At 33.1% G+C, this 22399-nt stretch overlaps 1 protein-coding gene across 2 annotated transcripts; it reads right to left on the bottom strand.

The window, feature by feature from the left end:
- Positions 1-1463: 1463 nt before the first annotated feature.
- LOC147403655 (endoglucanase 23-like) lies at positions 1464-20721 on the bottom strand. 2 transcript variants are annotated; one of them, XM_086439325.1, is made up of 8 exons: positions 20540-20721; positions 17138-17231; positions 16441-16501; positions 5401-5694; positions 4364-4663; positions 3846-4007; positions 2850-3125; positions 1464-1892 (listed from the first exon to the last, which is right to left on the bottom strand). In XM_086439325.1, exons 4-8 carry the CDS (start codon positions 5551-5553, stop codon positions 1560-1562), a joined length of 1224 nt encoding a protein of 407 aa, XP_086295451.1. In that variant the 5' UTR covers positions 5554-5694; positions 16441-16501; positions 17138-17231; positions 20540-20721; the 3' UTR covers positions 1464-1559. The 2 variants fall into 2 exon arrangements, with proteins under 2 accessions (XP_086295451.1, XP_086295450.1); XM_086439324.1 differs by lacking the exons at positions 16441-16501; positions 17138-17231; positions 20540-20721 and having other exon boundaries at positions 5401-9985.
- Between the last annotated feature and the right edge of the window lie 1678 nt (positions 20722-22399).

Below are 22399 nucleotides of genomic sequence, written 5' to 3'. Positions count from 1 at the left end.
GTATATTAAACGTGATTTGTCTCAATTAATCTTAAATATTAATTGTTACATTTTTATTAAAAGTATTTTAATTTGAGAGATTTACCCAACAAACTTAATTGTTGTATTTTTATTACAAAAATTCTCGTGGAGTTCTAACAACTTGAAGGGAACCTTACTTTATCAAATTTGTTAGCCACCAAACCTTGGAGTGGGGATCCATGTCATAAAATTCAAATTGATGGGATTAATTTGTTACTTGACATACCTTGTAGGGGATCCTAACTGCATTAATTTGTGGTGTCCAAAAATATGATTTGAAGCCACAAGGTTATAAAGGACAAAATTCTAAAATTTTTGAGAAGAATTAAAAAAAAAAATTAATTAATTTTAGTCGTTGAATTTTAATTTTAAATTTAGGAGTTTGATAACCCTCCATTTTCAACATCGTCGATCAAGATCAAAAGGGATCTCTTTTTTTTTTTTTTTTTTTCCGAATTTTTTACCATTGAATTTGAATTTTTCCTTAAAATTTAGAAGGATGGAGCGTTGGATTGCCAATATTTTTTAATCCATGTTGGCCCAACTACCTTTGGTAAGATTTTATTGTCTGAATAAATTAATCATGCTAGCCTGATTCATAAAGCAAGATTTGTTGTGTACCAAACTTGATAAAGTAAGGAGAAACATTTTCCTAACTAAATTAGTAAAGATTTGAGTATTTCTAAGGGTCGTTTTACTCAAATGGATTACCACCTCAACCTCTAAGTTGTTTCGAAAAACTTATATTCAAAGATATATATATATATATATCTTTGAACTTGATCCAAGATTTTGAAAATGGATGACTACTAGACTTCCACAAAACTCTCAAACTTATAATTAAAATTCAACAGTAAAAAATAGTTATGTTTTGAAATTTCTTTCAACTCAATACATCCTCAAAGCATTGGATCATGGTTTTGGATGCCACAATTTGAGTTCAAAGACTCTTAGTGAGGGTGAAATCCTTACAAACTTAACTGAACTTAATTAGACTAGTCGGACTCTAAAAAGCAAGGCAATTTTTGTAATAAAATTATAACAGATAGGTATGTTCTCTTTTAATTTGTCTCAATAGGTAGACCCCACAAGTATGTGAATTAGGTGAAGCACCTGTATTATATTTAAACTTTTGGATGACTTTAGGGCCCACCCTATCATCTTAAGAATAGGGCTTTTCGTGTAGATGCTCCATGTTCCTTACGTTCCAACACAATAGTCTCTCGGTACGGATATCAAACAACGCGACAAAATATCAAGAAACAAAACAAGGGCCCCATCCTCTTATTAGGAGATTCCAGCCACCAATTACAACGTAAAATTACATTAATAACCCTTTCTTTAGAAACACATAACATAAAGAAGTGCTTTTTTTTTTTTTTTACTTCAAAAGCATTCCCTTCAACCTGATATGTTGTGAGACATTATACTAAAACATGAAAAAAGGTATTATAACAAGCCTCTTCCTTCTTTGTTTCTCACAAGATGAGAGACATTTTTTTACTACTTTGTATTGTTTTGTACTTGTTTTAGTGTGTTTAATTAGGGTTAGGGTTTGCATTGAAGTAGGCCAAGGCACCAACCAAAGGAGCATTGATGTAGGTAGTGGGCTCGGATTTCCTAAAATCTGCCCTGTCATCTTCGTAAATGTCGTCTTCTCCTGGTCCTCCAACCACAGCCCCGACTAGGATGTTAGGATTAGGATTTGATGAGTTGAAGTAAATAGTGCCCTCCTTACATGCGATGAATTGGGGATGGTCCTTTATTGATGGTATCGAGGACCCTCGATGGTGAATGCGTTGTGGGTACTTGTTTCCATAGCCTACCATGTACGACATTCCCATCGGGTTATCACCTAAGATGTAGTCAACCTGCACAGTTGGAAATAATTAACATTATTGAAAAATATAATATTATACCCAAGAAATATTAATCAAGTCATGATAATTTGACGCCCCGTCACAGAATCCTAGAACATTTGCCTCGAGATACACAAGACAAAGATTGATGATTCTATTTATCCTTAGGCATATTAACTATGGTTCTATGATGGGGGTGTATGTTAGAGGGGGCGTCAAAAAATCATTATTCATATTAACATGGTCCGATTTATTATTTGTGCATTGGATATAATATCAAACAAATCGCAAAAACATTAAACCAATGATTGCAATAATGCCAAACAGACATCTGAACTAATTTAACTTAGGATTTTTATTGCTAGATCAGGGAGAAACATTTATTTTTGGGATGTGTGTATGATTTTCAAGAAAATATTTTCTTAAAGAAATTGATATTTCGGGCCTAGACCTATGTAATAGTTGGTTTGACAAATTGCAATTTGTTTTGAGTTTGATCATATATTCTCATGGAAAAAACTTTGCCCCAAAGAAAAGATTTTCCCCAAAGAAGGAGAACTTTAGCTGATCCAACCCTTAATAAAATAATTTTCTCTTTGTCAAATCTTAATATTGGGATCCAAATTGGATTGGGTTTGGGTCAGATCAAGTTCAATTTGATATAAAAATATTAAACAAATTTAAATTTTATATATTTAAACAAAAAAATATAATATAATTTACCCACTTTCTCATTTCTTGGGATCGGATATGATTCTGATGAGTTGTCAAATCGGATCCTTATTGAAACCCAGATTTCGATCCAGACCCCAAATTATTAAATCGGATTTCGGATCTGACCAATGGGCATCCAAACGAATGAAGCATCTATAGGTCTAAAAAAGCATTGAGGAGACCCATCTCAAGGATGGATCATCACCGTCAAAACCAATCAATTACCAAACATATAGTTATTATGATGGTTCGTACCTGCTTCTTGGCTTGTTGATGGAGAGATGTGGGCCCAATACTGATGCTCCCACAATTAACGGTCTGTGATGTACGTGTTAGATAGTTAGCATAAACCAGTAGTAGAAAAGCAATGGAGGTCACATGTTGCATATTGCTCCCTCCTGGCTTGTAGATGAGTCCTCCTGGGGTGTACTCTATGTGGGAGGACGATGATTCTGGTATTAAGGTGCACATGAAACTGTCCGCCGATGCTTTGTACGACTCAAGAGAGTACGCGTTTCCTTCCAAGAATTCCTGGAATCATATTCAATGGTGATCTACCATTTATAGTACATTTTGTTGTTTTTATAAGACTTGTACCAAAATAACTCTCACAATGGATATTGGATTTGGATTTGGATCATGTTTGATATTGAACCAATCTGATAAGAGATGGATCAGATCTAGAGCAGTCAATGGATCGGATTGGGGTAGATCTAGGACCATCCGATAAGGATTTGATTGAACATGGAACCGATCCGATAAGAATAGGATTGGACCATTATTGGATTAGATTATGTTATGCTGATCTCAATCTTAGGATCCAAATCCGATCTGATAACAATTGGATCGTCTTTGGATTGGATCGAATCCAATTTGATTATGCAAAATATAAATAAATTCAATGTGCTTAATCCAAAAAACAAAAAAAATGGATAATATAATTTTCGTACTGTCACATATTATCGGGTCAGAATCGTATCGGATTGAGGCACGTCAATCCAAAACAAATCCGATAGGTTATCACATTGGATCCTTAAGAAATCAGAACATTATTGAAATTGAATTCCTCGATCCATATCCAAAGTTAATGGATTGCACTGAATCAATAAAAGCTTAAATCATATTGGATCTTTATAAAATCTGGTAACTAGTGGAACCTAAATCCTTGATGTAGATCCCAAATTTTTATATCGAAACGGATCAGATTTTGGGTTTAATCCGATCCGCTGACAGCCTTAACTTCATACCAACCTTAGAAACGAGAACGTTGAGGCCAGCATGTTTATTGTCCCACCCAAATTCATTGATGTTGTCATCAGCCCCAAGGGTTTTCCCATTGTTTTGTATGTAATTAAGATATGTATCATTTTGAGATGCTCTTCTAAGCCAAGCTGCTCCCCATAGCAACTCATCCTGCCAAACCAAAACAAAAACAAAATTAGACCACAAATGAGGGCATTCTTGTCTTTCTACAAATTTTCTGGAATATAAAAAAACTCCAACATTTAGTTGTTTGTGTAGAATAGATTATTTTTAGGTAATTAATAGTTGATGTTGTCCAAAAGGGTAGGGATGGCTTAGTAGGCACGAAAATTCCCCTAATTAGGGGAATTGGAGGAATTTTCATGAACAATCTTCCATCGAAAAGGTGAATTAGAGTTTGAGTCATGAGAGTTGCGATTTTAATTTCGCTTTCAACTCAACATTCGAAATAGGTCCTTAATGTATGAGATGGTATATAATAGTTACAAATTAAATGATAAACTTGCCTGATATCCATCAAAGTCACAATAGAATGGACAAACACCAGATCTAATTCCATCATTATCACTATAAGCACCTTTATAATTGTCCGCGAACTCGAAAACCCTAACTGCAGTTCGTAGGAGTGTATTGGAATAGCCTGGGTCTGATGACTTGAACGCCATTGAAGAGGCTGCCAAAGCCGCTGCGGTCTCTCCCGCCACATCTGAGGCCGTGTTAGGTGCGTCAACAATGTAAACTGTCCTTGCTGTGTCCATGTCTTCTGGTCTCTCCCAACAATTATGATCAATAATAGGATCTCCCACCTAAGAATTTAAATAATAAAAAGAAATATGAATTAAAGTAGTTACAAATATGAAGATAGTTTGAATAAATAAGGAATGTGAATGTAGATATAATTGAAAGGATGAAAAAAAATTGCACAAACAACCCAAATGACTTCGAGATAAGACTTCGACAAAAATGATGATTTTGTTAGATCCCCATTACAAGTACCGTGGGACTATCATGAAGTCACCATCATATGGACGATGATGATTGTTTTATATTAAAACATTGTATCATATCTCTTTACATTATCAGCAGTAAGACCCAAATGACTCATGTAAAAAAAATCACATGATCTTGATCATTTAAAACACAAAATTCAACAGTTAAGATTTATCTTCGAGATAGTATCTCCGAGATGTATATCATGGGGATATGAATGAATCTGGGCCATTGGATTTTGTGTTTGTGTTTTCACATGAGTCAATGGACCAAAATTAAATACCACCTAAAGTTTTCTTGGGAAGAAAACATACTCCTGGAAAAGGACAAAAATTTCCTTAGAACTTGATCAACGACAAGTCACAAGTGGGACCCAATACCAATAGTTGACAACCCGTGGCTCATACGAAGCACCACAAAGTTCTTCTCACGGGGTTCTTCGGCTAACATGCTCCAAGACAAAACCGGCCCCACATTCCACCAAATTAAACTTCCCAAAATACCCCCCCCACAGACACTAATCTAAAATTACAGAAAATGCCATTACCGTTACCTGCACATAAATCCGATCAGGTTGTGAAACAGTCTTGAGAAGATAATCTGTGACCCATCGAATTGCAACCAAAGCGTTCCGAAGCTCATTGGGTGGCATCAATTCTCCGAATTCGATGACACTCCATGCCAACATTGTCGTCGTGAAGGCCATCGGAAACCCGAACTTGATATTATCCCCCGCGTCGTAGTATCCACCTGTTAGCTCTTGCCCGTTACCCGAACCATCGGCTAGACCCGAATTTGCTCGCCAATTGAGTCGTTGGTCTTGTGGGAGGAACCCAGATCGTTGACCCTCGAAGAATAAAATACATTTAGACAATGCATCATAGTAATCATGATTAGCAGACTTGATCATTAGGGGTGATTCAAGAACTAGAACAAGAATCAAAACATGAAGGAAATGATGGAGAGGGGAAGAAGGTCTCATGGTGTCGTCGTTTGGTGATATTGTGTTTGAGTGGTTGTTAGTTATTTTGGTGGGAAATTTATAAGGTATTAAAGGGGCAAGGGTTGATGTGATCACGAGGAGGAGAGAAAGGAGAGGTTAGGTTTTAGGTTTTAGGTTTTAGGGGTCTTAAGGGGTGGGGGGTGTGTGAGCATTAGCGCCGACACCACTGTGAGTGTCAGTTAAACTCACATGCATCATGAACATGAGCCCACTACTCAACCACAAAAGGGTTTAGGAGTTAGGATGTGGTGGGGTCCCCTTTAACCTCGATAAAGCATGTTTCAGTTTCACTTCTTTACTCTGTTCATATATCTTCTAAACAAGTGGATCAACAGAGCATAAGAAAAGAACAAGTGATGGTCTTAGGCGTAATTAATTTAATATTTGGTATGATTAACTTTGTCCAGAGGCAATGTATCTATTAAAAGAAAAATTGAGACTACTTCGATAATCAAGTCAGATTTAATTTTGACAGAATTGATACATTAATTTAAAGTTATAGATGTATTGCATGACTATCTGTTTGTATTATATTAGAATATATCTAACACATGTTTGTTTCGAATCATCATGTACAATCGAAGATCATGAGTCAAAACAACGGAATCATTAGGCATAGGATTACTAGTGAAGCCATCGGAATCATTTAATTTTTTCATGCTTCCATAATGTTAATTGAAAATTTTGAAATTACTTTATGAGAAAATCATTCCTTAGGTATTTAATGTTTAAGGATATCTTGTTTTATTCTTGCCCAAAATCAGATTATCCCACCGGAAACATTCCAATATGTTAAGCCAATCCAAAGTCATTCTATTTGTCTCTAGGGTATTTTAAAGAATAGTTTTGTAACTCAACGACCGGATTTGATTGTCAATTGAGTCAAGTTGGCTACTCACAAGTCAAATAAAAATAAACTAAATCTATCAAAATAATTTTAAATATTTAAAATAATTAATAAAATCTATATTTTGTTCTCGATAAAAGAAAAAAAAGAATAATGATTTTCTGAGGGGGGCCCTCTAACATACGTTCCCTTGATGTTGTTTGTGCCAGAATCATAGATTCTTTTCATTGGAATACACAACTGCACACATTTATGGGGATGTACAGTTGTGTATCCCTAGGAAAAAAATCTATGGTTCTAGTCCATGTCACATTAGAGAGCGTATATCAAAGGAGGAGTCAAAAAACTCACGACTCATAAAAAAATATTAAATATAGATGCACAACTGGAAGAAGCTTAATTTTGATCAAGTCAGTGCATCTTTTACCTGAGTTTGCCAAGTTAATGAGTTAGTTCCATCAAGCTTTGAAGCCAAGTCGCCTCAAAATCCAATAGAGTTGAGTCGACTCAACAAGTTTCAACCCAATGTTCTAATGTGCCATGTGAAATTATGGAGTAACTGGTACTATAATTTGAATTAAAAAAAAAAAGTAAAAAGAATAATGAATAAAGTAAAATATTTATGGGATAAAGAAATAGAGCGGTGGTCCTCAACGCATGTCAACAAAACAGTTGGAACTTGAAGAAAATGCGGTTGGTGGGCGGAAAGAAAACTCAAGTGTTGATCACTATTACGGGTAAATAAGATCTTTTTAGTGTGATGAGATTAGGATCATCTAATCAATGTGATGGTAAGAGGGCTTGGCCTTGATATCCCTACGATTGGAGATTAACTTGTTAAGTGTTGTTAATCTACTATGAGTCATAGTGGGGCCCACACTCTTTAGAGGTTTCTTTTCTTCTATCATAAAGAGATCAGACGGCAAGTGGAGACATGCATGTGTGACTCACATCTTATCGTTCTTTAACCTTTTGTCTTTCTTTCTTTTATTTTAGGTGATTTAGGTATAACCTCTCCAAGTTTAGATGAATATTTGAGATACCCCTGACTTTTCAAATAAATAAGATACCCCTTGACCAGCATCCTTTACAATATAGGCAATGAAAATTATCTAAATGCCCTCATCTTCAATTCTAGGAAAAACACCTTTTTATCTTTTTCTCCGAAACATAATTTGTTTGGAAACTCTTCATCTATGATAAATTACTTGTAAACTATTCAACCTTATTTTGGATCCATCATTCTCAACTTCACATTAATCCCTCGTAGAAAAGGGCGGATTTTCTCCCCAATATATTACATCATCTTTTACCACTCCAAAAATTCAATCTTGCTCTTGAAGTTTGAAAGTTGAAATAGATAGAATCTTTTACGGAAGAAAATACTGGTACAAAAAGAATTTACCCAAGAATTTAAAGATGACTTGTTTTGGAAATAAAACTCACGTTAAAGATGAGAGCATTTCAGTCATTTTTCATTAATATGCTAAAGAAGGCCAAGGTCAAGGCACATGTCATCATTTAAAAAAAAAAAAAAAAAAGGAGGTATCTAAAATATTCACCAAAATGTTGGGGGTTGTCTAAATGAAACATTTTTTCGGGTTTTGTCTTCAATCTACCAAGTGAGCATCAACTACTAAAAACTTATCACACTCAAAGCGAAAAAGAAAAAGAGTTTTATTCTCTCCTACGCATGAAGATCGACATTTTTGGCTTTGCAGCCATATGTCGGCCCCCACTGTCATGTCCAACTCAAGGGCACATCCTTTCTGAAATCTGTTTGGTTATTAGTGAGGTGGATGCCTGAAAGAGAACATAAACTCTCTTTTTTTTCATCCATGAGAAACCAAAAGAGAGAGAAGCTTTGAAGAAGGTGGGCAATCGTTACAAGGAAGTTTCACTGTTTTAACCTTCTTTCTGCTCTTTGATAAGATGCAAAGTTGAGAGAGCCATGTGTAAAAGTTATAGATGACTGAGGTGTACAAATCTTTGGTGTTTGTCACAAATATTGGTCATGTGTATTGATCAAGTAAAGTGTGCGATTAACATTCATGAATACGTGGGCCCAAAGAGCATGCCCATGATAGATCTTCACACAAAAAATCATCCAAATTGGTGATTTTTGTGCCATTAGTTTGCACAATTTTTCTCAAAAAAAACAGAAAGAAGAGAAAAGTAAAGAAAGATTGGGTTTCCAAATTTTGATTTGTCCAAATTTGTGATTTGTTACTCTAGAACAAACCCAATTTGTAGGGATTGAAAGAGAAAATCCGCTTTTCTCTGTTCCCCAGTTCATTTAATAGGCTAGTATCAAATTCTCCAACAGAGATTCGATAGACTCTTATCGTGTCACGCTCAGTAGGTTGCCACCGAATTCATTCAGATACACTCGGTAGGATCCTATCGTGTCACAACAAAAAAATTTCGGTAAATTCTTACTGAACAAAAAAAGTAGTATTTTTTAGGTCTGAGAATTTTTTTTGTTAAGGTCAATTTGGTCATTTCACTATTTTTTTAAAAAATTTATCTCTTTAAAATGGTATTATAGTTGGCAAAATCAGTAGGTGTGAGAATTTTTTTGTTAAGGTCAATTTGGTCATTTCACTATTTCTTTAAAATTTATCTCTTTACAATGGTATTATAGTTGGCAAAATCAGTGGGTGCAATGAGAATTTCTCATAGAAAATTCAGTAACTAATAAGAAGATATCCATGTCAATAGTGGACCCAAAGACTGCTAAATAGCATATAGATAGATGGATAAATGACTTGGGGAGAAACTGGGAAATAAAAACTTTCAATAAATACAAAGGAAATTAGCTCAGTAGCGTACATCTTGAGTGAAACACGGGTTCGTGACAATTAACACTCAACCGAACAACTCTTCAGCTAACATTAAGGATTCGGATCCGGATCCGGATCCGGAAAAATTTGTAGCGGCCCCTTCAAGATTTTAAAAGAACCCTCTCCATTGAATTACACGTGGAATTTTTAAGGTGATATTTCAACTTTTTTTTTTTATAAATGTAGGCATGAAATAAATTCAAAACCCCACGTGTCTTATAACGAAGAGGGTTTCTTCAAAATTTGAAACGGGCGGGCGGCCCCCTCAAAATCAGACCCTTCGGATCCTTATAACAACAATCACAAGACTCCTAGTCCGAACCGTCAAGTTGCTAACCAACCGTTTTTGTGTTAGTACCGTTAAGTTGCTGACCAACCGTTTTTGTGTTAGTTTGGCGAGTCACGTGACTCAAGCATGTGATGATCCAGCAGTGCCCCACCAGAACTGGATCAAACATTAATGAAACACTTGGTGATGTTCAATCTTTTTCTTACAACTGCAAATTAGGCCTATCACCTTTTTTTCAATCTTGACCGTCATCTATGAATCAATGCTAATGATGTGGGCCCTACTGACATTATGGAAATTTATTAGATGATACCGATGTACATCATAAAACATGATCCTCACTGAATGAATGAATGAACTTCATATTTTCTTACCATAAGTGGTCCATCAATCCACTTGATTCAGGCCATTACCCTAATCCCACATTTTCGTAAATATTTCAGATGCCATATGCACAAGGGAAGGGGCAAGGATTTTATTTGATTCAGGCCATTACCCTAATCTCACGTTTTCATAAATATTTGAGATACCATTGATTCCAAACTGATGCCATGCACCAAGGGGCAGAACTAGGGTCAAGGATTTTATTTGATTCGGGCCATTACCCTAATCCCACATTTTCGTAAATATTTGAGATACCATGGATTCCAAACTGATGCCATGCACCAAGGGCCAGAACCAGGGTCTAAGGATTTTATCTAAGTGCAGGGGAAATAGCCGCGGATTTTGTTTTGTTTTGTTTTACGCACTAACATATAAATCTTATTAGTTATAAAAAATACTTGTGAAGCCAAGTACCCTTATATCCGCCCCTGCATACACCTCTTAACATCAGTCTTCCTTTAAGAGGTTTATACAGAATCAAGACAAGAACAATGTAGAAAAATAAACACAGGGATTAACATGGCTCCTTCATGATTGAAGTACGTCCATGGATCCACACAGATTCCACTATGAAGTGAAAACTCTTTATATAAAGTACACCCTATCACCTAATGAAGAGATATTCATACCATCAATTGGTAATTAGGATTTTACGTATCAGTAGCATAAGTACAAAAATTAATAATGATTTTACATTTCAGTAGCGTAAGTATGAAAAATAATAATTACTCCTTGATTACCAGAATCATCAGGTTCCACAAGACCATAACCTTGTCCTTCACTTCAACTTGTAGCAAAAATAAAAACCTCTGATTTTTCTTCCCAAAAAATGCCATCTTCAACCTCTTGAAGGTAAAATTTTTGGGAAAGTAAAAGACAATGAATACTTTGGAAAGAAAAATCAAGGGGTTTTCTACAAGAGGGTGAAGAATACGAGGATGAAGGAGGTTAAAAGGAATTCATCTTAGAGATTGTAGTGCTTTAAGATGAACAATATTTTAGATAAAAATCAAAGGTTTTTGGCTATAAGTTGACGATGAGGCACTTAGGTCATTTTCTATTTTACTCTCACAGAGAAGACCAAGTTCAAGGGGCAGTCATTACTTTGAAAACTCAGGGCTTTTATCTCAAATATTCACCAAAACGTTGAGAGGTATGTCTAAACTCTAAATCACCCACAAATATATGATACAACTGTACATATTAATATTATTTCCTACATTACTGTACACTTTGTATATAGTTGCTTTTAGTAGAAATGATGAATGGGAGCAAAAAATGCACCAAAACCAAATGAATGTCCAGAATAACTAAGTGATCCCTGTGAAAATGGAATCATCCACAAAACTCAAATTAATGAAAAACATTAAAAGCACATCGGGCACACCACAGTGATTAAGTTAGGACTTAAGTTTAAATTTTGAAATGGTTATCTATTAAGAATATAGATAACAAAATTTATTTTATGCTTTTAACAGGGAGCTCAAGATTTGGTATCAAAACGGACTGAGAAGAACGAAGGCTGAATGTGCTAAAGGCAGAGACAATCTCCCCTAAAACAAGAAAATATTTCAGGTTCGGAACACAAGTTGAGTTATTGCTGGTAAATCAATGCATAAACTCATTCATGGTACTCGATAAGATATTTTGAAAGTTCTAGACGGTTCAAGGCTCTAACTTAAAAGGATAAAAGCTAGTCATCGTCATCGAAGTTTTATCCTAAAAAAATTCAAAAAGATAAGTCATTAAACTAAGCCCTGAATAATGATTAGAAAAGACAAAGCTATAGTTTGTGTGATATACAGAGGATGTGTATGACCGTGATGGGGAGCAGACATTCTAGACGTAGTGCACTGGGTTATGCAGTACAATGTCGATCGTTCAACAAGAAAAAGGCAATGTTTTAAAAATCGGTTCAGACTGACGGTCTGAGTGGGTAGGACTGGAAATTTCATAATTATCGGTTCAATTCTTTCAAAACCGTTGTTAATTTAAGAACCATTGGCATTTTTAAAACCATTGGTTCAACCTTGAAAACAACCGTCCTTTGTAAAGGACCGGTTTTGGAAAAACTAAGTGTTCAATGAGATTGACGTTGAACTTGAAGACTCATTCTTAGATTCTCTTGTTAAAAATCAGTGAAAAATCTTAGAAAGTCTGGAAATTAATTATTTTAGATTTATAATATTTTTTTTAATATCAAATAAATATACAAACCTACTAAAACTAAAACTCTAACAACTATATTAATAAATAAAATCTATAAATTTATTTTATTACTTTTATCTTTTAAAGATCTTTAAATGAATTAAAAAGTTCTCAAATCTAAAGTACTAAATAAAAAATCTCAAATGATTTTTAAATTTTTTTTTTCTTTAGGGATCTTTAAATAAATAGATAAAGTTACAAACCTTTTTTCTTTTTTTTTTAACTTTTACATGAAGTGAAAATTTGAACATCAATGAACATTGAATAAGCTTTGAGCTTTGGAAAAAAATAAAGATTTGGGGAAAAAATTGTTTAAGTATTTTATTTTTTTAATCTTTTTTATTATGTTGACTTCTTCATAAGGATTTTATGTAATTTTAATTTATTTTTTTCATATTTTACTTTGATTCTATAAAGGTTCTTCATTAACGTTTAATCTTTTGATGTATTGGTTATTTATTAATAATTCGATTAATTTTTTCAAAGTTGAGTGTTAAGATTTTTATTTAATTCCATCATGTATTACCAAACATACGATGGAATTAAAGGAATGAAATTAATGTTTATGATCACTAATCTTTATTTATTTATTTGTTGGATAATAATCATTGATGTATTAGTTATGATTAATATTCTAATTAAATTAATTTTACATGCTTTGAATTTGATAGAATGTCAGAACCTAGTGCAACTCCCACTTTTGTCAATCTTAATTCCACTCGAAATAAGACAGATATTACATGGGAAAACTGTAAAATTTTGGATGACTCAACAAGAAAAAGAATGATTATTCTTAAATGCAAATATTGTGCAAAAAATCTATTGTGTGGGCGAAATATATCAAATGAAGGAACATCTAAGGAAAAAGAAAGGGATGTCAAAGTTTGTCCGAAAATTCTTGCATATGTGCAATATCAAATTGATTGTAGTCTTAAGAATATTATAAAATAGAAAAAATGAAATTGTGATATGTTAAAAATGAGTCTCATGATTGTAGATGACGAGGCAAGTGAAGAAAATTTTCACATGACTAGAACTAAGAATGGATAAAATTTTTGCTCCACAAACAACTCCAGGTGCACAACTAGGAATTAAAATTGCATTTTACATCAAATGATAAGATTTTGGAAGTCGATTCAACTATTGGAAAATGAATGTATGGCTCAATGATATTTTATTTGTTCAATATAATTTATGTTTATCAAATCAGCAAGAGAAAATTTATTTAGGCATTTATAAGTTGAATGTCATTGTTTTTTAATAGTTACATTTTTTTTTTAAGTTTTGCACTAAAATATATTATGCATTTTACATAGTTTTGATTTAAATCTTATCATTGATTAATTAACTTTTGATTAAAATTATTTTTACAGGATAACTAAGAAAAATAAGTGCTTTGATCCTATATATCTTTTGAAGATATGGACGTACTAGAAAATTTGATAGTAGAGACTATACCTTCTTTACTTCAAGAAAAAGAAGTAGAAAATTGGTTGGAGACAAATCATCTCCTAGATGGAGATCAAGTCAATGAAGATACAAGTAAAAAAAAATATTACTTTGATTGAAAATAAAAATGTATAAGTTTGATACAAAAGTGAATATAAAATAATTTATAATTCTTTTTGTAGGCATGACGGGATTATTGCGTATGGTGGAACAACAAAGAGAGGATGCTACAACTATTGGGAATGATGAAAATCAAAATAATGATTGCTTATCAATCAAAAAAATAAAAAATCAAAATCAAAATGATGATTATTTATAGATTACATGAGTAGTAAGAACTTGGAAGGGTAGGGATTATATTTGAATTTGAACCATTTAGAAATATTAGATATATTTAAATTTGATTTATTTGAGTTGAGGGTTTTACTATAGATTTATTAATGAATAAAGATGAATTTAAGTATAAATAAAATGACATTTTTTTACATTTATATGGATAATTTTTAAGTTAATGTTAAATTTTTTTTCTTATTGGATGTTAGTTATTGAATGGGATGCATCATACATCCATTTTTCAATAGTTGAATTTACCTCCAAAATCTTATCGTTTGTTGCCAATGCATTTTTAATTCCTAATTGTGAACTTGAAGTTGTAATGCACTTTTAATTCCTAATTGTGAACTTGGAGTTGTCCGTGGACCCAAAAATTTACCCATCCCTTTCTTTTCTTTTGACTTTTCGCTCTTCTTAGTCTTAGGCATGTGAATATCTTCTTCACTTGTCTCATCATGTACAGTCATGCGACTCATTTCTGACATATCACAATTTCTTTGTTCTCTTTTATAATATTCTTTAGACAACAATCAATTAATATTGCACCTCTGCATGAACTGTTGTACAAGCTTTGGCATCCATTTTTTTTTTCCTAGATGTTCTTTCATTCGATGTATTTCACCCCCATAACAGGTTTTTGCACTATAATTGTATTTAAGAATAATACTTCATTTTCCCATTAAGTCATCCAAATTTTCAAATTTTCCTATTAATAATTGTTATATTTATTTCGATTGGCATTAAAATTGACAAAAATGGGAGTTACACTAGGTTTTAACATTCTATCAACTAAAAACATGTAACATTAATTTAATTAGAACGTTAATCATACCTAATAGATGAAGGATTATTATCTTACAACAAAATTAAACAAATAAAGACTAACGATCATAAAGATTAATTTCAGTTTCTTTAACTCCATCACATACTTGGTAATGCATGATGAAGTTAAATAAGAGTCCTAACACTCAACTTTGGAAAAGTTAATGAAATTCTTGATAAATAACCAAAACATCAAGAGATTAAGAAATAACGTTCATGAAAAACCTCTATGAAATCAAAGCAAAACATTTTTAAAAAATTAAAATTACATAAATCCTTATGAAGAAATCAACAAAAATAACAAGATTAAAAAATAAAATACCTTAACAATTGTTTTCCTTCCAAAGCTTTGAAGCTTATTCAATGTTCATCGATTTTCAATTTTTCACATTATATAAAAGTCCTTTAAAAAATATTTTGAACTAATATTTGATAACAAAAATTAGAAAAGCTAAAAAAATAAAAATTGTTGGAGATTTTTTATATAGTTAAGATTTAAAAAGATTATTTTTTATTTAAAGATCCCTAAAAAAACTATACCAAAAAAGTAAAAAATCGTCGGATGTTTTTTATTTAGTATTATATATTTGTTTTTTATAGGCTTTAGTATTATATATTAAAGTTATTTTATTTATTTAAAGATCCCTAAAAAATAAAAATAATTTAATAAATTTACAGATTTTATTATTAATCTAGTTGTTAAGAGTTTTAGTAGGTTTCTACATTTATTTGATAATAAAAAAATTATCAAAAATCTAAAATAATTACTTTTCAGATTTTCTAAAAAAATTCACTTATTTTTAGCAAGAGAATATAAGAATGAATCTTCAAGTTCAATGTCAATCTCGTTGAGCACTTAAAATTTTTTTCAAAATTTTCAAAACCAGTCAAAAGACGATTTTCACAGTTGAACTATTGGTTTAAAAAGAAAAAAAACAAATGAATTCTCGGATGAACCGTCGGTCAGGTCCAATTTTTAAAACATTGATATATATATATATACACACTATTATGGTAAAGACACAGGACATAGTATAGAAAATGTAACTAGGAGTCAAAAAAGCTTCATTCATAACTGAAGTCGGAGGATAAGATTTTCCCTTTTTACAATCCACATGTAGCCCCTGAGACTTTTCTAATGATGTGAAAATTGCCTAACATAAAAATCATGGTTTAAAGTTAGTATCGTCTCAGAATGTTTTGGTCAATACCATAATGAAACATTGACCCGGAAACATAGAATGTTTCGGGTTGTCTCAATTACGACAGTCTTGGTTTTTTACATGACCTAGTTGCCTTCAGACGAGATTTTAAATCTAGATAAAAGCAACGAGGGAAAAAAATAGAAAAGAATCAGCATAGACATCTAATAGGCACAAATCAATGACAAAGAAAGATGGGCAAAAGCAACATACCTAAAAAAAGTCATCATGATTGGACGAGTGTAACTATGGCAATATAACCATTTTTCATAACCTGATAAGATGTTACAACAATGGCATTGTTAGCTTACACTACTCATCATGAGCATTAGTAAACAATTTTGAATTAAGCAATTATTCCTTGGGGGCCAGTTCAATTTAATTCACATAAATCCAGGAAAGTTTAAGAAAAATGGGTAAATTCCAGGGATTATACAATTGATGTTTTTGGGTCTTTCCAAAATTCCCTCCCTAAAATCCTATCTTGCTCTTGAGATTTGAAAGTTGAAGAAGATATAATTTTGAGGTTGATGGGTAAAAATGAGTGGTTGAAGATGATCTATTTTTTGGGGGGAAATTATGGTTACAAAAAAAAAAAAAAATCAATAAACCTTAAAATAAAAAAGAAGGTAAGGTACATGGAAAGATACATGATTCAGAGTTGGGAGGGTTTCGGAAAAATAAAAACAAAAAATAAGTTAAAACCTTTAAATTAGTTGGGGAGGGGAGGGGGGGGGGGGGGATGATTTGACGATTTAATCAGTAGATTCCTTATTTGGTGAAATGTTCAAAAAAAAATTCTTTTGTGAATGTTTCAACACATGATCATCATAAAAGCCTTATCCCAAAAATCTGGGGTGGCAATAAAGACTCAAAAGGATAACTGATCTGACTTAACACCAATTCTCACCTCAAATGCAATATTTGGATACACATGCACAGAAGTAGAACCAAAGGATTGCTCATGGATACTTATGTTTGGATTGCAGATCACCAAGAATATCCTATAATTAAGAGTAAAATTCATCATTACCATAGACCAAATCAAGAAAAGATCAAGTGGATGCTACACGATAAGAACAAGAAAAGGCAGTACAAACTTATTTCTACAAAGAAGAAAGGGGCAATTGGATTCTCATGTTGTTCCAGGAAATTCATTCAGTGATGAATATGAAATATCAACCAACCGTATACTACGCTGTCAACCAAGAAAACTTACTTTGATCAAATTACTTGGAGAGTAACAAAATTCTTAAGAGAATTTCTTGCACGTGGGCAATATGAATGGAGGATTGACCAATATAATTAATTCGATTATGTACTTGTATTAAAGTAGAGATTGAAGTATTATGTGACCATTGTGTAGTAAGTAAACTGCAATTTGCTCTCAACAAAATAGAGGTCCATAGGTCAATACTCTCATTCTCATGACACACACTTCATTGGCTTAGACCCAACAGGTCACACTGACACCCATCCATCTTTACTTGCCTGGGTCCAACATGTTGCTACTTGCTATCACCATCATCATGGTGTAAGATCAATTCATATCCTTATTATTATATGCTACATGTCTCAAAACATCAGTTTCAAATTATTCTATCAAAATTTTTTTTTTTTTAATCCTATGTTATATATAGTTGCAAATTAATAATACAAATTAGATAGTTCACAAATGAAAGTTGGGTGATGAACTCGAAAAGCACTTATGCCATATACATCAGATATACCCACCAAGGATGCATCATCAGGCACATTATGCTACATAACCATAAAAGAAATAGCATCAGGATGAAACACTCTCTTAACACTATAATGTAAATCTACGTGATCATAAGGCCGAAAATCAATGTTGGCAATCATGTTCTCCTTGAGACCACCGAGGCACCATACATAACGCTTGATTAAACGGGTCTGCTACCACGCACAACAGTTTGTCAAACTTGAGATTGACGTGACACCATAAATATATTTCTTTAAATATGAGTTTTCAATTAGGTTGATATATGTTTGTTAAACAATAAGATCATCGCAGATGCTTCTTGGCTCCCTCTGCCTCTTATAGCCACAATTGCTTGGCTTCACAGGTTTTATTCCCACCACTAGTTGATGCTACATCTTTGCAAATGTCTTTTTTTTTTGTTTTGTTGTGTTCAAACACTTATTGGCTCAGTCGCACTCTTATAACTACAATCAGTTGCTCCTTAGCCACAGTGGCCTACCTTCTCAAGCATTATTTTCACCTTGGACAAAGTCGCTTATGAGTGAAGATCGCGCTTTTGTGATTGTTCGTCTTTTCCAACATTTATTGGCCCTCTGGCGCTCTTATAGTCACAATCGTTTGCCTTCCCATGCATTATTTCCACCTCCAAGCTATGCCACCTCTTAGCCAATATCATGTTTTACATGCGACTGCTTGTCTTTTTAGATGCTTATTAGCTTCCTAGCGCCCTGTGATCATGATTGTTTATCTTCTCCGACATTATTTTGTCTCCATGTGATAGCACCTTCAAGTGAAGATTGCATTTATCACATGCTTCCTGCTTGCTTGTCTTTAAGACTTTACTTTTTTATTTCACTTTTTTTCCATCGCCACGGACCCTTTTGGGCACATTTCCCCTCCATGTAGTGATGTTTTCAAACAAAGGTCGTCATTGCCCCTTTAAGGTGCATATTGATTGTCAAGATTGTCATTGTGTAACTCCCATGGGGTACCTACTGACAATCGAGGTTGCTTTTATCTCACATTCGTCGATGTGTCACAATGATCTGCATCAAGAGTCACTCGCCACAGAGGTCTTCATAACCTTTGTGAGGGGCTACGTAAATGGTGCACACACACGTTGACTGGCTATGCACGAGTTGGAAAAGCACAATCAATGTGGGAAGGACAATAAGGAATCAAGTTTGGAGACCAAGATATAATTGCAACCCACACAATCGCACATTCAACTCTTTATCTAAGAAATTCATCACATTGCAAATCGTTGGATGAGATAAGGGCATCTCACACATGTTTGGTTGTAAATAAGCTACTCGGAAAACAAAGCAAGGAGAGATAATTTCTAACCCTCACCTTCTGCCTTGTATGGGGGACTCTAACCCTTTCTCATCCTCTTTTGTCCCTTTTTTTTTCCCCTCTTGAACCTAATTCTCGTCTTCTTCCCTTCTACCTTTCCAAAATGACGCTCAAACATATAATCGTCTTATATTTTAAATCAGGAGTCTGATCCACTTCGCCCTGTCTTCCCCATGCACATACATACAAACCCTTATCCATGTTTACAACAAGCTATTGCTTGCAAGGTATATAACACTTACGGAATTCCTATTGGAATTCGAGTAACATTGGGGCCTAATGGTTACAAGACTTTGCCGTATTTTCACTGCACAACACATCAATTAGTATCAAAGCAATTTTACACACACTAGCCTTATCCACACTCTTACACTTGTGTTAAAATAAAACTAAAAAAATTTATCAAATTCAACCCACAATTTTGTTAGGATTCCCTTCTTCTTCTCTCCATTTCTAATTTTATATAAGTATATATTTATATATAAGAATCAAAGGAAAAATACCCCATACTAACATTGAAGGAGTAAAGGAGGAAAAAAAAAAGGCTATCTACACAAAGCTGAAATACTTGACATCAACCCGAGCTATTACCACTATAAAAAAAAAATGTCCCAACTTGTTTAAAAGAGTCTGCAATAAGTATTGCCTATATAAATTGAAAGATTGGAGAGATAAAAGAATAAACTTTCTTCTTAAAAATCTGGAAGTAGCGAATGTAAACAACAAAAGGAAAGATTTGGGGATAGAGTTTGTTAAGTACAAAGATTGTTTATATCCATTTTTTTAACCAACAAATTCATTAAAAAAAATTAAAAGTGAGCTTCGGCAATGGAATCAAACTTGAACCTAATACCATGAGAGGTGCATGAAAATTATTCAACTATTTCACAAAAAGTTAAAATTACCGATGATCTAAACCAAATTGGGTTCCAAGATAAAAACAAAATAAGTGGATTTCCAGTTTCATATAACAAAAATTCAAAGGATGACCAGTGGATTCTGCTTCTTAATCATGTGCCCTAATGAACCAAACAACTAAAATCCATCCGTATGATTAGGGGGAAAAACGTTAATTAACTCATTCGAAATCGATCTACAATTATTAGATTCTAAAGAAAAACGAAAAAACAGATACAATTCATAGACCGAAATGATAATCTTAAGCAACCATCAAGTAATTCAAGATGTTAGCATTGGAATTCTATCAATTCGAAAACAAGATAGAGAGGGTACCAGGAGTGAAAAAGGCCGCTTCAAAGGCAGGGACAGAGATCGATAAGACAAGAACGATGGCTCCCATGGTTGTGCCCTCGCACCTTCGCCGAGGTGTCTGCAGCCTCTCATCCATTTTTTTCGCGCCGAATATATTTATAGATAGATTAAACTTTTACTTACGACACATCAATTCTAGGTTGTGTAGGTGTAGGTGTAGGTGTAGGTGTAGGTGTGCTCGTAGTGCAACTACAATCTCGTTAAGAATGTTTTTTTTTTTTTTTTAGGAAAATTACTTAAATAACACTGATGGTGGAGTTTCTTTCTCAATAATCTTAAGTTTTGGGCGTTACCTTGATGATCAATTTAGTAAATTAGCATTTCTTAGTGGTCCCTCATTATTATCGAACTCACCACTTTTTATGTACTATCGAAGTTAACATTTTTGTTGTTAACCTCACCACATTCTATTGTTGAACTCACCATTTTATATTGTTGAGTTTGATATTTTTTATTGTTGAATTCGACAATTTAAAAAAATATATCAAACTTGATAATAAAAAGTGGTGAATTCGACATTGGTAAAACTCATCCATTTTTATTTTTCAAGTTTTTCAACAAAAATACATGGAAAGATACTAAAAACTTTGTATGATGATTTGTCTTAGATGATTTCAAACCAAGAGAACTATTATTTTTCGATTTTTGTAAGAAAAAAAAATGAAAAAATATTAATTTTGTACATGTCTTTAAAATACTTGAAGAAAAATCCTAGAAAATGACTCTTCTCTTTTCTCAAATCATTTATGTCATAATGGAATTGATGAAACTCAATTAAAATGTTGAAAATCCTTTTTTTTTTTTTTTTCTTTTACGAAATTAGTGAGTTCAAGCGGTTAAGGAAGAATTGGCATTTCAATTGTGATAAATGTGGGGAGTGGGATTCAGGGACTGATTTGAACCTTCAAAGCCTCCTTAAGATGCCAAAAATCAAAAAAAATTTACATATCTTCAAAGTACTTTAAAATTTTCATTTTTAATGATAATTTTATTCTAATTTTTGTAAAATTTATTTTCATATTAAAAAAATTATAACTTCTATTTAACAAAAAGGAGGGACATTTATATAATTTTAAGTTACAAATCTCACAAGGTTACAAATGCTTCTCCCCTCCCCCTCATTTTTCTTTTTATATTTTGATAACGTGGTTTCATACCCTTAAGGCCTGACTAACAAGGGCGAGGCAACTAACTTTTTAGAGCACTATATCTTGTCCAAATCCTTCAGATACTTGTAATACCCCCACAAATCACACATATCAAGTAAGTAAAGATAAATCCACGTGAGTGACTAACAAAAGGGTTTGAACATAAGACTTCTTCCTTTTTGGAGGGATGCCTTGGTCATTTCGCCCAACACTCGTTGATTTATAAATGCCCCTTTAATGTCTCAATCATGTCAAATTTGTCCATACCACACTCATTTTGTGGACCATGAGTTAGGATTGTGATTCAAACAACCATCCAAGATTTGTTGAATATTTGACATTCCTATGCATTTTCAAAATGATGGCATATGCCTCTTGACCCTAATCTACAATGATTTATTGATTGACCTAAATGCGCTTATCTTAAAACTTTAAATAAAAATAAAAATAAAAAAGTTAATTTTTTCCCAGAACTTTGCAATCTCCAAGCTCTTGAACCTCTGGGATGAGCTATTTTTAACCTCAACGTTATCCTCACTCCACCATATTTGACCTCATGTAAAAATCCCTTGATTCTTGCATATGAAAATCCACTTTCTCATCTTGCAAAAAATTTAATATTGTTCTAAACATTTGAATGCCAAATGAGTTACAGAACCTTGAAGTTGAAGAT

The sequence above is a fragment of the Akebia trifoliata genome, chromosome 4 (assembly GCF_017979445.1).
Source record: "Akebia trifoliata isolate Shusen 1 chromosome 4, ASM1797944v1, whole genome shotgun sequence".
NCBI lineage: Eukaryota > Viridiplantae > Streptophyta > Magnoliopsida > Ranunculales > Lardizabalaceae > Akebia > Akebia trifoliata.
This window is presented reverse-complemented; position numbering and strand designations above follow the sequence as displayed.